This window comes from Juglans microcarpa x Juglans regia, chromosome 6D (genome assembly GCF_004785595.1).
Source record: "Juglans microcarpa x Juglans regia isolate MS1-56 chromosome 6D, Jm3101_v1.0, whole genome shotgun sequence".
Lineage (NCBI taxonomy): Eukaryota > Viridiplantae > Streptophyta > Magnoliopsida > Fagales > Juglandaceae > Juglans > Juglans microcarpa x Juglans regia.
In genome coordinates this window covers 2,839,847-2,856,193 of record NC_054604.1, presented here as the reverse complement: position 1 = coordinate 2,856,193, position 16,347 = coordinate 2,839,847, and the positions used below count along the sequence as shown (strand labels likewise).

The 16,347-nt window shown below is 35.8% G+C and overlaps 1 protein-coding gene across 1 annotated transcript; it reads right to left on the bottom strand.

Moving 5' to 3' along the window:
* Positions 1 to 8,223: 8,223 nt before the first annotated feature.
* LOC121235862 (LRR receptor-like serine/threonine-protein kinase GSO1) lies at positions 8,224 to 14,875 on the bottom strand. Its single transcript, XM_041132290.1, has 3 exons — positions 14,667 to 14,875; positions 14,326 to 14,411; positions 8,224 to 11,323 (listed from the first exon to the last, which is right to left on the bottom strand). Exon 3 carries the CDS (start codon positions 11,266 to 11,268, stop codon positions 8,332 to 8,334), a length of 2,937 nt encoding a protein of 978 aa, XP_040988224.1. The 5' UTR covers positions 11,269 to 11,323; positions 14,326 to 14,411; positions 14,667 to 14,875; the 3' UTR covers positions 8,224 to 8,331.
* Between the last annotated feature and the right edge of the window lie 1,472 nt (positions 14,876 to 16,347).

Below are 16,347 nucleotides of genomic sequence, written 5' to 3'. Positions count from 1 at the left end.
TTGTATTATAATTACGAATTACTTAAATTTTTCCTTAAGTCTCAAATTGTATTGAGCTGATCCTGGGTGGGATCCACTTTTTTATAAGAGCTTGTATGAGACTTGTCTATCTGGAATTTGTACAGCTCATATGTCGGATTTTTGAGTAGCATGAACATACACCACATGAGTTATTGTATTTATTATCTCTTGCTTATGTAATAGACTATCCAATTTGGTCAAACAATTAGAGAACATCTTGATTTTGGAAATTGTTATCACTGCTTCAAATATCTTAGGTTGCTTGCTAAACATGACCATAAATGATTTTCACACTAGCATTTGCCATTTCAGATAATCTTTTACGATTTTGAAGATGTAGATTTAATTATTTGTATTATATTCTTAATCTTTTCCTTCATATATTGTTAAATAATGGGATTCAAGCTGATCAGTTGACAAGTGATTTGTCAGTATAATTATCAGCTCAAGCCACATCAACATGCAATGGTGATTGTTCAAGAAGTAGAGGAAAAAATGTGGTGAAAATAAGGAGAAATGAGATGATACTAGAAAGCTCTAGAAGATTGCAATTTATTTTGTACAGCTCACATTTTCTGTTATAGGATAGAATATTCTTTTTGTAAATTTTGTTTTCTAGTAATAGTTGGCTCTTTGTCCTTTTCTTACATGCAATATTGTAAATGGTATAAGTGTAAAGTCTGGAAATCAATACGGCAACAAGCAAATTCACGAATTCCTTTACTTTGTCAAATCTTTTCTCATTTCGTACATGGTATAAGAGATACAATGGATGGACAAAACCAATGATAATTGTAATTGTTTGCATCCAACATTTGGATGCAAACAATTATCATTGGACCAGATCAATGAAGAGAGCTCTTAGGATAAAAAACAAATTGGGATTCATAGATGGAAGTCTTTGCAAGCCAACAAACTCCAATGATCCCTTGATGGAGCATTGGCTTAGGTGCAATGATATTGTGATTACTTGGCTTCAAAACACCATGCTTGTGGACATCAAATGCAGTAGTGTATGCCGAGACAACACAACAATTATGGTTGGAATTGGAGCAACGATTTGCGCAGCAAAATGCACCTAGAGTTTTTGAAATAAAGCAAGCTATATCAAATTTGGTTCAAAATTAGAATGCTGCAAGTGTTTATTTTTCTAAACTCAAAACTGTAATACCCCATTCCCGTAGGCTATGAGTATCATGTGTTTTTCATAAAATAAATTTGGTAAGAGATCTCATATTTAATAAATGAAATTATAATTTATTTTGTAGAAAAAAAAATGTCTAATAAAATGTCTTCCAAAAATATTAAATGAATAAACTGAATAAAATTTATGTCATAAAAGCAATTTTATTCTAGAAGATCTGAAACTAAATCAACTGCTCCTTCTAATTCTGGTCTACCTGCTCGTGTTCATCATCCTCACCTAGGTAGTTAAAAACATGAAATAAACTAAAATGAGTAAAAAATTCAACAAGAAATCCATCACAACATAAACATAATTAACATAAGGTTTTCCTAAAAGGTTTTCATGCTAAGGGCTTAAAATCATGATTGTTCATACTGATGCTCATGCTATGCATGGCTTGATTTATCTGAATTAACTGATTGATTTGACTGGCCAACATACTTAACCCTATGTGCGAGGTTGTGCACCGGCCCCATGTCCCGCGGCAGCGAGGGGAGCCGCTGATAGTATTCTGGCATACTATGGTGGACCACGCTTGAGTCTGTGGCTTGCACATCCGTCCTGAAAATGAACTGCATTAGTACCATGTATCTGAATGTCCATCTGATTAACTGACCTGATTTTATCTTGCACTTGAACTTAAGATGTCTTATGTATCTTATACACATGAGATGCATGACATAATACATACATAATTATAATTTCTGAATTTGAACAAGATGCGGAATGACATGATCGTATGCTATGTTGGATGATATATTTGCATATGACATGAGTGGTGTATAAATAATGGCTGTCAATGAACTGACTTGAATAATACTTATATATAAACTTAACTGTGATGATCCTAATTTGTGATCAAATTACTTACCTTGTTGTACTTCTTGAATCTCACTTCGTAACTCGTCACCTATACGCAGTATTAACTATCACTAAATTTATCTAAGAACAACATGTACAAATATCCTAATTAATTAAATTCATAATCTAGAAGATAGTCAAATAAATCTTTTGTTTAACACCATAATCAATAAATTCTGATGTTTTAATTTAAACAACAACTATTATTTAATGAACTGGATCATATCTAAAGTGTAGCAATAAAATTACACCATTATCGTTTACTTTTAAAATAAATTTCTACTTAATAACATGTTAAATTACTTAAAAGTTTTCTGTAAACATAAATAAAATCGAGTCTACTAATATATATTAAAAGTTAAAAAAAAACTAACAGCTTGTAACTCGAAGGGTAATAATGTAATTAAAACACTTGTTTTTATTTTAACCTAACATGGAGGCTCACTGAGAGAAAAGTGAGACGTGCGGCGAAGTAATGGGCTGGGCGGTGGACGGCAGCGGGGCACTGAGAGAGAGGGAGAGAGAGTAACAGAGAGAGAGAGGAAGAGACCCGGGGGGGGGGGGAGAGTAAGCCGACATAGAGAGTTATCATATCATGTGGCATGCATAGGGCTTCGGACGGTGGCGCTGGACATCACTAGACGGTGGATGTCATCTGTTACTGTTGATAGTGGCGACGTGGCCCAACTGTGGCGAGGCATGGCACTCGATTTGGAAGAGGATGCTCTGTTTTAGGCTGGAGAAATAGCGGAGTTCGTGGGTGGTGTTTCTTTCAATGGCTGGGCGACAATGGTGAAGGGTGGTGTTGTGAAGGCTATTGACCTTGCATGGTGGCTGAGAGGGAGGAGACTTCGACGTGGTGGTGGAGGAACAACTTGGACTGGCTGCGTCGAGGTGCTCGTCTAAGGGTGCAAGAGGCCGCGTGGTTGAGCTGGGTTCTTGGGCAGTGGTGGTCCATGAGCTGGCACCGGCATGATTTGAAAGTGGTGGTGGCGCTCCGAAGTCTTTTATGGTGGACTCTGGTGAAGCAAGTGGCTCGAGATGGAAGAGACGTGATTGCTCTGTTTCGGAAGTGGAAAACAAATGCTCACCATGATGAGTCCGATGAGGTGGTTGCTAGTTACTGGGAGGGTGAGAGTGAGTTTTCTTTATGCGCGTGAATTGGATTTTCTTGTGTTTAATTCTGAGGGTCTCAGGTTAGTTTTATAGGTGAGGGGAGGGAGTAACGTGAGCCTTCAAGAGATTGGATAGAGTTTGGAGTTGGGAGTTGGTTTCCCTTTAGGAAATTTATTCAACTAAGAGATATACACTGAAGCTTATGAGTGGAGATAGGAAGAAACAAGGCAGAAGAACTCTAGTGGCTATTGCACAATCTAAGGGTCATACAATTACCAATAGTACTAATAACAATATGATAATAATCCTATTAAAATTAACAATGTAAAATCTGATAAAATAATAATAATAATAATAATAATAATAACAACAACAATAAGAAAATATTTATATTTATATGAAAAATACATAATACTTATTTTATGGTCTAATCTTAGGATCGGGTTATTACAAAAACTTTTCTTGATGAATTGTTAAACTATGAGTCTATTCCTAATTGTACTTGTGGAGGATTGAAAGTAGTGGTCCAAAACCAACAACGAGATTGGGTGATGAGATTCTTAATGGGATTAAATGAATCTTACAATGCTATTAAGGCTCAAATACTTTTGATAAAACCTTTTCCTACTTTGAATGAGGTTTATTCTACTATTCAACAAGAGGAGAAAATGAGACACAGTTGATGCCTCTCTTAGTGAAACAATGGCCTTAATGGCTAGGGGAAACTTGAAAGAAAATAGCAGGCATAATTTTTCACATAAGAAATATAGGTATTATTGTACCTATTGCAAAGTTGCAGGTCACTCTCTTGAAAGGTGCTTCAAGGCCAACCCCAACAAGCCTGTGTGCTCTCACTATCAAATGCTTGGCCACACAACAGAGAGATGCTTCCAATTGCATGGATATCCCTCTGGCCATAAGGTCGAAGGCAAGAACAAATACACACCAGCTGCAAACCAAGTTTTTGCCCTTATGCCTCTTGACTAGGAACAACAGAATGACAAGGTTCAAGTATCTTTGACTCAACAATAGTATTCTCAACTCATGGCCATTCTTAAACCACCAAGCAATCAACCCTTCACTCCTTCAGCAAATCACATCCAAAGCATTGTCACTACAGCTTTTGATATTCCCAAAATTTCTAGTATATCTTTCTGTTTGTCTACTCTTAAAACTAAAAACATCAATATCTCCACTGCTCCTTGGATCTTGGATACGGGTGCAACAGATCACATGATCTGTTCACCATCATATTTTTCTTCTGCTAAGCCTCAGGTCTTTTGTTCTGTGGCTTTACCAAATGGAGTTATTGCACCAGTAACTCACATTGGCATAGTCTATCTCACAGAGTCCTTGGTCCTACAAGATGTCATCTGTGTCCCTTCATTTTCCTTTAATTTGATATCTGTTAGAAAACTTACTCAAGAACTAGCTTGTTATGTTGTTTTCTTTCCTAATCTTTGCTTCATACAAGACCCTTTGACTTGGAAACGAATGGAATGGGTGAAGTGAAGTTTGGTCTCTATCATATGCTGCAATCAGTGGTTTCTCTTACAACTCTTCAAGAAACCTTGACTCAAATGACTACTCCCACCATCTCAGCTTCTATTATCAATTCCACCAAAGACTTTGATCTCTAGCATTACAGAATGGAACATCCATCACATTCTGTTCTTCATTTAGAAGATGCCATTCCCAAGCTTGTTAATCACAAACCTTGTTCTATTTGCCCTTTAGCTAAGTTACACAAATCTCATTTTCCTGTTAGTCAACACAAGTCAGAAAAGTGTTTTGATTTAATACATTGTGATCTTTGAAGACCTTGCAATGAAATTAGTTATGATAGATCTCGTTATTTTCTGACTGTAGTTGATGATTTTAGTAGATGTACATGGATATACATGCTTAAATTAAAATATGAAGCTACTAGTGCATTACAAAACTTTTGTGTCATGATTGAAACTCAATTTGAAACTAAGATCATAATCATTCGTAGTGACAATGGGGGGAATTTGACATGAAATAATTTTATCTTGAAAAAGAGATTATACATAAGAAAACATATATTGAAACCCCTCAACAAAATGCCATTGTTGAGAGATAACATCAACACATTTTGAATGTTGCAAGGGCTCTAAGGTTTCAAAGTGGGATTTCAATAAAATACTGGAATGAGTGTTTTGACTGCTGTTTACCTTATTAACAAAACTCCCTCAGTCCCTCTAAATAACAAAAGTCCCTTCGAGCTTCTATTCCAAAATAAATTGATGTATTCTCACTTAAGGGTGTTTGGGTGCCTTGCTTTTGCTACTACTATCATGAATGACATATATAAATTTGACTTGAGAGCTAGGAGGTGCATTTTCCTAGGTTATCATTTTAGGATTAAAGGATACAAATTACTTGATTTAGAAACCAAGAAAGTGTTCATATCTAGGAATATAGTTTTTTATGAAACTATATTTCCTTGCAAAGAACATCTCTACCAAATCCCACTAATTTATGTCTTCCTCAAAATCCGCTTGTTTCTATACCAAACAATTTCACACAACTTGAAGACCAATTTGCACCCACTTCAACCATTGAATCCATACAACTCAAAGACCAATTTGCACTCACTTCTAGTCCTATAGAAAATTCTGAGCATGCTATACAAGTAATTCTCAAGCTAACCAACTCACACAACAATCAGACCTGCATGCCAAGTCAACACATTCACCATTTGCCTAGAAGATCCACCAGAATCAGGAGAGCCCCTTCACATCTACAAGATTACATATGTTAGTAGGCCACTTCACTTACTCCATTACAGAACTTGGACAAGAAAGAGGGTTCCATCACTTCAGGTACTCCCTTTCCTCTTAGTGTTAGTGTGTCTTATGATAGGTTGCCTATTTCTCATAAGGCCTTTGTCACTTCCATAACTGTACAATCTGAAACTATGAATTATCAAGAGGTTGTCAACTCTCCTGAGTGGTGTCGTCAGGCCATGAGAAACAAGATAAAGGCACTTGCGTTAAATGATACATGGGTCATTGTTGATCTGCCACCTGATAAAGAGGCAATAGGGTGCAAATGGGTATATAAAGTAAAGTTTAATGCTAATGGTAGTATTAAAAGATACAAAGCTATGCTGGTGACAAAAATTTACATACAACAAGAAAGATTTAGATTATCATGAGACCTTCTCCCCAGTGGCAAAACTTGTTACTATTTGAACTTTACTTACTCTTGCAACTATAAAAGGGTGATTTTTGTATCAATTGGATGTCAATAATGCATTTTTGCATGTGACTTAGATGAGGAGGTATACATGCAATTGCCCTTGGTTATGTTAAGGATGGCAGTCCAAGGGTGTGTAAGCTTCACAAAAGTTTGTATAGACTCAAACAAGCCTCGCGACAGTGGTATTCAAAGGTGTCTAGCTTCATTAGTCAACATGGTTTCGCACAATCTAAAGCTGACTACAATTTGTTTACCAGATCTACTCAAGACTCATTCACAGCTATTTTGATTTATGTCGATGACATAATCATGGCTGGAAATTGCATGAAGACTATTAACAGTCTCAAGACTGTTCTTGATGCCAAGTTCAAGATTAAGGACCTAGGAAAATTGACATATTTCCTTGGTCTTGAAGTGGCCAGATCACAATAGAGCATACACATATGTCAAAGAAAATATGCTCTGGACATCTTGGCAGACTTAGGCACCATAGGGTCAACACCAGCTAAAATACCTCTTGATCAAAATATCAAGTTAGCCAAGGATGAGGGAAACTTGCTTCCTGGCCCTTTTACTTACAAAAGGTTGATTGGATGACTCTTATATCTAACTATAACAAGTCCTGATATCTCTTACTTAGTCCAATTACTGAGTACCACATCTCCATGCAGCACACAAAGTTTTGAGATACATTAAGAAAGCACCAGGCAGGGCCTATTTTACTCATCAAAGTCTGAGCTCTAGCTAAAAGGCTATTCAGGTTCAAATTGGGGGGGCTTGTCCAGATACTAAAAGATATGTGACAGGTTATTGTGTGTTCATAGGTTCATCTTTAGTATCCTGAAAGTCAAAGAAACAAAGTGTAATCTCAAGATCATCCTCTGAAGCAGAATATAGAGCAATGACAAATGTTTGTTGTGAGCTGACTTGGCTCAAGTACTTGTTCAAGGATTTACAGATTGAACATAATTAGGCAGCTACTTGTACCATGATAACAAATCTGCCATCTATATTGCCACTAATCATGTTTTTCATGAAAGGACTAAGCATATAGAAATTGATTGTCATCTTATCCGAAATAAGATATAAAGTGGAAGTATTGTCACTCAGTATGTGTATACTGGATCTCAAGTTGCAAACATTATGACTTTAAATTTTTCAATTTTTTATTTTTATATGGCCAAGATGGGAGTAGCCACCTTGCGGGGATGTTAAATAATGGGATTCAAGCTCATCAGTTGGCAAGTGATTTGTCAGTACAATCATCAGCTCAAGCCACATCAACATGCAATGATGATTGTTCAAGAAGCGGAGGAAAGAAATGTGGTGAAAATAAGGAAGAATGAGAATATACCAGAAGGCTCTAGAAGATGACAATTTATTTTATACAGCACATATTTTCTGTTATAGGATAGAATATTCTCCCTGTAAATTTTGTTTTCTAGTGATAGCTGGCCCTTTGTCCTCTTCTTACACGCAGTATTGTAAGTGGTACAAGTGTAAAGTCTGGAAATCAATACAGCAACAAGCAAATTCACAAATTCCTTTATTTTGTCAAATCTTTTCTCATTTCTTATATATATATATATAGGTTAGAGTCAGGATTTAAACTTATAATTTTTATTTTAATGTCATATAAAATCATTATTTGTTTCAAAAAGTTAAACTTAAACCGATAGAAAGATGTATATTTAGTTATTTTTATTATATTCTTTGACACTGACAATGCATCTTTCCTTCAACAAAGATCTCTACCCAAAAATCATCAGAACTCGACGACTGCTTGACCGTTCGATAATTGAGATCGCAGTATAGAGCCGTGTAACACATCACTTTATACGAACAAGAAAGGAAGAAAATCATAAGAGTAAATTAATGCCCAACCAAGAATTTAAAAAAAGAAATTAAAAAAAATTAAATTACTACGTAACTTTTGAACAAGTATCTGCCATGTCTTCTGAATCCGTTTTGAGGTGGAAGACGCATGCTGTTGTAGACTTCGCCGGCTTATCTTGTGAAGCACCTAGTACCATGGAGTTAACTTTCCAGTAGTCACCATTCCTCCTCTTCTCATCTCCATAGACCCATTTCCCTTCCCCCCTCTTTTTTTCAGTTCCAACGGTACCATCTGCACTCGAAATCGAAACTTCTCTCCAGTGGCACCAGATTCTGAACATGATATAAAGCATTATCAAGCATATCACTGTAGAAGTAAAGACAATGACCACTATAATACCCGCCACTTCAGTGTTGGAAAGATGCTTTTTTCCTTGCCCCATTGATCCCGAGCAAGTTACTAATGGTGGGCCGCATAGCTTGTCATTACCCAGGAAAGAACTTAGTGGGAATCCTGAAAAAAATGAAGGAATATGGCCTTGGAGACGATTGTTTGATAAATTTAGCACGTGGAGGCTGGTCAGTTTTCCAAGTGTGGGTGGTATTTCTCCTTGGAGTTGATTATAAGAGAGGTTCAGTCTCTCTAACTTGACCAGGTTTCCAATAGACGATGGGATTTCCCCAGAGAAGAGATTTTTACTCAAGTCCAAGATCACTTGTAGCTCAGTAAGTCTTCCTAGATCAGATGATATTGAACCTGTCAAGAAATTTTCTGAGAACCTCAGTTCGTAGAGCTTCTTACACTTTTGGATTGTTGACGGAATGGAGCCTGAAAGATTGTTTCTCTGAAGAGTAAGGACATTGAGAGAAGTCAGATTTCCGATCTCCGGTGGGATCTCTCCCGAGAGAGTGTTCCTATGGAGATAAAGCTTGAGTAACCTCGAACAGTTTCCAAGCTCTACAGGCACTGTTCCAAAGAAATAGTTGGATGAAAGGTCTAGCTCCCCAAGTTCTTGGAAGCTCCCTAACCATGGAGGCATTGTGCCTTTGAACTGGTTATTGTTGAGTAAAAGGTGCTCAAGTTTTTCACAGCTTGAGAGTTGAGATGGCAGTCCTCCCGAGAGATTGTTGAAAGATAGATCAAGGAATTTGAGCTCTATGAGCTGGCCAAATATAAAAGGAATAGTGCCAGTAAGATGATTGTGTGCTAGGCGGACACGTTCTAGATTTCTTGACATGGCTAGCCTAGAAGGAAGGGGACCTGAGAAGCTGTTGTTTGTTAAGTCTAATGCAGTCAGGGAATTTGAACCAGAGAGAGGAAAGATGGTTCCATTAAACCTGTTGTGAGAAAAATTTATTATTTTGAGGTTTTTGAGAAGGAACAAAGAATTGGGAAGAGGGCCTTGGAAGGAGTTGTTATAGAGAGTGATTTTACTCAGTTCTGAAAGGAACCTGAATGTGGGTGGCAGTGATCCAGAGAGTCTGTTATCAGCCAAGGCCAATATCTGAAGCCTTTTGCAGTAACCCAAGCTTGGTGGTATGGGGCCTGACAGGTAATTCTGCCTCAGCTGAAGCAGAACTAGATTCTTAAGCTTCCCAATTGTTGCAGGAATAGACCCAGTAAAATGATTTCCAAAAAAATCAATTTCTGTCAAGCTCGTGCAGTTTGTTAGCCCTCTAGGTATATTTCCTGACATCTGATTATCATAGAGGTAAATGGCACTCAACCTCTGTAGCTTCCCAATCTCCACTGGAATCCCACCTGTGATCATGTTGTCAAACAGGAAAAGATTTTCCAAATTGCTCAGGTTTCCTATTTCAGGAGGTAAAGCACCGATAAAGCTGTTATTGTTGAGTAAGAGATCTTTCAGATTCTCAAGTTTGTCCAGGAGGAATGGCAGTTCTCCTTCAAACTTATTATTAGAAAGGTCTAATTCTTGGAGTGAGGAACAATTCAGTAGCTCCAAGGGGAATTCGCCTGAGAGCTTATTTCCAGCCAGAAGAAGTTGTTGCAGAGTAGAATTTCTTAGGCAAAAGTTGCTTGGGATGCTACCTGTCAAAGCATTGTCAGAGAGAACAAGGGCTTTTAGATTTCTCAACCGGGTATTGAGAAGGCTTATGGTTCCTGAGATGTTGTTTTCTGATAAATCAAGCTCCTCAAGTTGGATCAACTGGTTAAGCTCTGAAGGAATTTCACCGCTTAGTTTATTCCCAAGCAAATTCAAATATTTCAGATTAGAGAGACGACTTAATGCAATAGGAATTGATCCAGAAAGACTGTTGTTAGCCAGATTAAGAACTTGAAGTGATTTAAGCATTCCTATTGATAAAGGGATGTCTCCTTGGAGCTGGTTGTTAGATGCTGCAAAGTTTTCAAGTTCTTCACAGCCACGAATCTCTTCTGGTATAAGGCCACTGACACTGTTATTCTGCAAATCAAGAGAGCTCAGATGCTTCAAGTTACCAATCTCAATTGGAATGCTTCCATTAAATTGGCAATAAGAAAGACCCAATACTCTCAACTCACTCAGATTTCCAATAGATGATGTAATTTCACCCGTTAACATGTTATCTCCTATTCTAAGAACTTGCAACTTCTTCAGTAGACCTATCTCTGCAGGAATCTTACCAGAGAGAGAATTTGTATAGAGAAGTAGTATCCTTAGATTTTGAAGTTTCCCGAGCTCTGAAGGGATTGAACCAGTGAGAAAATTGGAGGACATATCAAGTGTTTCAAGAGAAGAAAGGTGCCCAATCTCATGTGAGAGTGAGCCTGAAAGTCCTGAACCGGACAGATTCAAGCCCAGAATATGGCTTTGATCATCTGAACACGTTAATCCATTCCAGCTGCATATGTGAGCTCTGGGAGTCCAGTTCTCAAGAACTCTTGCAGGATCAATTATCTCTGACTTAACTCTCAGAAGCCAAAAAGAATCAGATGCATTGTCTGCATGAGTAACAGCAAAACCGGCGCTAAATACCGCCAACAACAGCATCAAACGAGACATTTGAATACTGCCCATCTGGAAACTGAATATGTATGGCCAGTATTGATTTCAAGTTCCAAGTATCAGATACCTGATTCGAAAGATTCAATGTCGAGAGTCAGGGAGCTCAAGTTCCATTAAGAAAGGAAACACAAGAAATACATGAAGAAGCTAAGTTTCAGAGAGTACACAGAGATTCATACAATGGAAATTCATAAGAAGAAAATTTGAATCAGAGATGACAAGAGAGTTTAATTGTTAGGAAGGAAGGCAGGGGTTTAAATAAATATATTACACTTCAAAAACTAATACGGTTCCTGAATTTTATTCTCTTTGAAAATTTAATTTTATCATTTTACATTTTAGGTTTGACTTTTTTTTTAAAAAAAAGAAAAAGAAATTAGAGCCATTCTTCAAGTTTCTATTTATAAACCTAATAAAACATTGCTATTGTGGCATGCCACTTGAACACGTGAAATGCCAAAATGTTTAAAAATTAGAAAAGAAAAATTAGTGGTAAACTCGCATGAATTGGAACATGGCATTTATATTTAGAGTCTATGCTACATGTAGTCGTAGAGTATGCAAGTGCCGTGCAGTCGCTTTGGAAAAAAGTGAGATCCACTATTAAAAATTTAATTTTTTTCATGTAGTTCTCATATTTATTTATTTTTTTAAAGTGATTGTACGATACTTGCACACTCACGACTGCAATTATCATTTCTTCTATATTTATAATTTTACACACGCAACCATACCTGCTGAAGTGTTAGTTATTAAAGTTTTGAAGATTTTAAAAATTCGAAATCTAAATGAAAAAAAAAAAATCTGAGAAAATGGGGAGTAAATTGATAGAATTGATGAATCAAAGAACAAAAATATAATCATGTAAAATTGAAGGATTATTTTCGTAATAATTAATCATATTCTTAATCGAAATAGGCAGAATTTTGTTTCCGAAATTAGCGGAGATATTATTTCTGGAAAATGGGTGCCAATCAGAAAAAAAATTTGAGGTAGGGCCTACCTAATCAATTTGTGAAGGGAGCCAACAATCATAAAGTAATACGGCTTTTAATTACCTCAAAGATTTCTCTGATTGCCTGTATTCTTTTTCTTCCTCTGCTTAGAATTTTGCTAAAAGCTATGACATTTTTTTCTCATTTTTATCTCAAGCCAATGATGGCTTATTGTAGCATTCAGCAATAATGCTCGGAAATGAGACGAGATAAAAAAAAAAATTTATAAATAATAATAAGATAATTTTTTTGAATTTTGAAAAAAAAAGAGAGAAATAGTTGAATAAAAAATATTATAAAGTTAAAATATTGTTATAATATTATGTTTGTTTTAGAATTTGAAAAAATTAAATTATTTTTTATTTTTTGTTTAAGAGTTTGAAAAAGTTATAATGATTAATTTGAAAGTGTTTGTGTTTGAGTCATGTTTAGAAATAAGATGAAATAGGATGAGATGAGATATGACGGGATGGGGAGCTGTGCTACTCATCATCCCACACACCACGTATTTGATAAAGAAAAAAAATTAAAAAATTATGTGTTATATGTGGTGTGTGGTGTGTGGTATGGAGATGATGAGTAGAATCAGAAATGAGATAGAATGTGATAAAAATAATTTGCAAACATCCCTAATAGTCGCTTGTGTGATGGGGAAGTGCGGGGAGTTTGGACAGTTTCATAGGCATGCTTAAAGGACAAAAAAGTTAAGAAAGTGACCACACTTATGCTGAAGTATATCTTCAAGCGTGTGTGTGTGTGTATATATATATATATATCTCCGAGTAAGTGTGTTTTCTGATTCTTTTAGCCACATCATCCAATATTAGATTATGTTATCAAATATAGCATATAATTAGGTGAAAGTTATTAATTGAAAAATAAAATTACAATCAAACTATTAAATTTCCATTAAAGTTAGTAAAGCTTTTAGCTTTTGCATGTCTTTCTGGCTCTCTTAATTATGTATTTTTTTTTCTTTATTTTTTTAACCAATGGATTCATAAATGTTATTTAATTTTAAAGAACTTAAAATTATTTTGACTGATGATGGTAGAATTATTTTGACACACTATTTACTATATAAAAATTAAAAAGTTGTTACTCCCTTTCTCTATTCAAGCAAAATTTGTGAGATTCTTCCATCACAAAAGTAGGGAAAAAAATAGCAGCAAGGGAGGGAAAATATCAATGCTCTCTTAATGTTCTATTTATTGTACAATAATTCATCATTTAGTATTTTTAATTTAATAAAGTTGGTTATTCTTGCACATAATGCCAGAATGTGACTAAGTCCAGTTTGGAATTTGAATTGAATTGAGTTCAGTATAATTTTAAACTGAGTTTAATATCTAAACACTCGACTCTCAAATTACTAAATTCATCTCAACTCAAAACATATTTACATGTAGGACCCACAACCTTTTTTCAAGTTTTCATAAATGTATTTAAATTTATCTTAATATTCAAACACATCTAAACTCATCTTAGGTAGGCCCTACAAAACTCACTCCACCATTATTTATAAAGAACTTAATTCATCTAAATTTAACTCAATATCCAAACGAGGCTTAATAAATAATGAGAAATTCTTAGCCAAAAGGAATAATATAAAAATAATTTTTCAAATACTGACGTGTTTTGATGTGGTTCAATTAAAAAGAAAATGTCAAAGAAAAATATTAACTATTATGTCACTGATAAGATTTTGTTTGAGGATCAAGTAGAATTATTAAAAAAAAAAATAGTTTGTTTGTTTGACTTTGTAAGACATGTGGTCAGCTTAACCTAATCGATTGTCAGCCAAATAGGTATAAACCCATTATCTTACTGAAATGTTGCATCAACGATGACAATTGAGCACTATATACTGCTAGGTCGGCCCTTAATGGGCCAGCCAGAGGCAGGTTTTGAACCATTGGATCACAAACAAATGGCATACGAGCAACGAACCTGATTTAAAATTGTCTTTTATGGATTTATTCACTTCCTATAATCTTCATTCCTTCTATGAGAGCTTTTGCTCTAATTCTCAATCAAATGATAAACTGTTCAAACATAAAACGTTAATGCGTACCTTGGTTGCACCAAACTATATAGGATCATCATAATGGTTGTTCCATGTGTTCAGTTTCGGAGATTTCTTCTTGACGATGGAACTCACTACAGAAACAACACTCACAATATCCACAGCCTAAGAAAATAAAGCCGAGATACTCAAGAGAGAGACAACTTTAGATAGAGTTTTCTCACAAAATTTGATGTTTCTTTCTCACCAAAGGCACGAGAGGCTATATATACATATAGTCAGCGCATTATGTATATAAATGATAAATCTACTCTCTAGTCTTAAACCACCTAATTCCAAATTAAATACAAGAAGAAAACATAAAGAGCAAAACCACCCACAAGACTCACAATTAATTACCAGCTGTATCAATCATGTTCATGTACAGACAGATCCATGAGCATGTGAGATTTGGTGTAACACATTCCAAAGATGCTTCATTGGCCCAATACGCCAAGTAGTTTTTGGGGGGTAGAGAGAGAGAGAGAGAGAGAATTCCTCTTGAGAAAATAAAAAGGAATGAGAGGATTCCTATAGGAAACAGAACAAACAAAAGAGGACAAAGAGTTTCACCTCAACTGGATATGATAGAGAATTGTATCCACTTAGCTTTCACCTACAGCTTTATCTCTTTCACCTTTGCTTAGTTTTTCAGGATTTAATCAAAGGCAACCAACATGGATGAAAAACCCAACTAGGTTTGTCCCATCAACATCCAAACAAGGAAAACAAAGTACTTACTACCCTGGACCATTTTGTTACCCCAGTGCTCACTACTTACTTTCCACAAGCAATATTGTTTTCTTTTCAAACGTATTCATGTGTGCAAATCTACATGCTGATCACGATATGTCCACTTTCCTTTTTCTCTCGCATGCCATCGAATTCGACGTGTTATATAGACACATGACATTCTCTTTTAACTCTGTCTTCGTCTCTTTCAAAGAAGAGAGGTCATCATCTAGCAAGAAAGATCATCTTATACTACAAACTCCAAAAGAAAAAGGATCATTGTATGGAAGTTTCTCCCCATCTTCAGAGGAGAGTTATGCTGAAACATTACCTACTCTCGAATTTAAAAGTAATTGAGAAGGTCGGTTTCAACCATTTGAATGGTTAAAGTGTTGAAGGGCAATAACATTACAAATACATACAGCCAAAACAGAAGCTACATTTTATCTCATATTCTGTGTTTTTTCTCTCATTTTTCAATTAAAACCGTAAGGATGCCATAAAGCTACATTTTCTGGTAAATAAGTACAAACTTCTTGATTATAAAGAAGTAGATATTATTTTCTCTACAAACTTCCTTCAATTCGCTGCAATGTCAAAAGTCATCAACTTGGCTACTCTAACAACCAAAAAAGCAGTCAGGAACACTACTGGCAAGCATGGACCTCCACTTCTGCATTCAACAGCTCAATCTCAGTCTAGGACCCCTTCCCCACCTGGCTACTGGAACAAAAACTTTGATGTTTCTGTACTAGACCTCTACCTCTACCACTCTAGCAACCCTATGCATGCTGATGCCAAAATCTTATATGCATGGACCGCTGTTTATGAATCAGACGACCCTACAATCTTTGAAGCATGCATATTGATAAATCATGTCACAATGGTCTGATTGCAAAACTTCATCCCAGTTCTAACTATGCTGCACATATATAACTTAGCTTTATGGACTGCCTCTAAAATCTGATCAGTAAGCTTTTTAATGAACTTCTGCTTATATTTCAGTAAATCCATTCTAAATTCATTGAAAAGGGACGAGTCCTCCAGCATTTCTTAATTAAAAAGGGACTAAAACTCTAGCCTAGCCAGCCAGATGGCCTGATCAGTATTATTTTGTGCCAAATCCCAACCACTATTTGTCAATTATGTTAAAAATTCCTTGAGATTCGCTAGCTGTTTGCAGCAGTTGTTGTTGACTTCATTATCTTAATCTGCCTGGATAGGATATGCAAGACATTACCATTGTTTTGTTTATACAAGATTTTGGACCCAGTTGCTGTTTAGTACTGGAACCTATTA

What these genes read in the sequence shown, in the direction of transcription:
- LOC121235862 (XM_041132290.1), bottom strand. Translation starts at nt 11,268, where the DNA reads ATGGGCAGTATTCAAATGTCTCGTTTGATGCTGTTGTTGGCGGTATTT.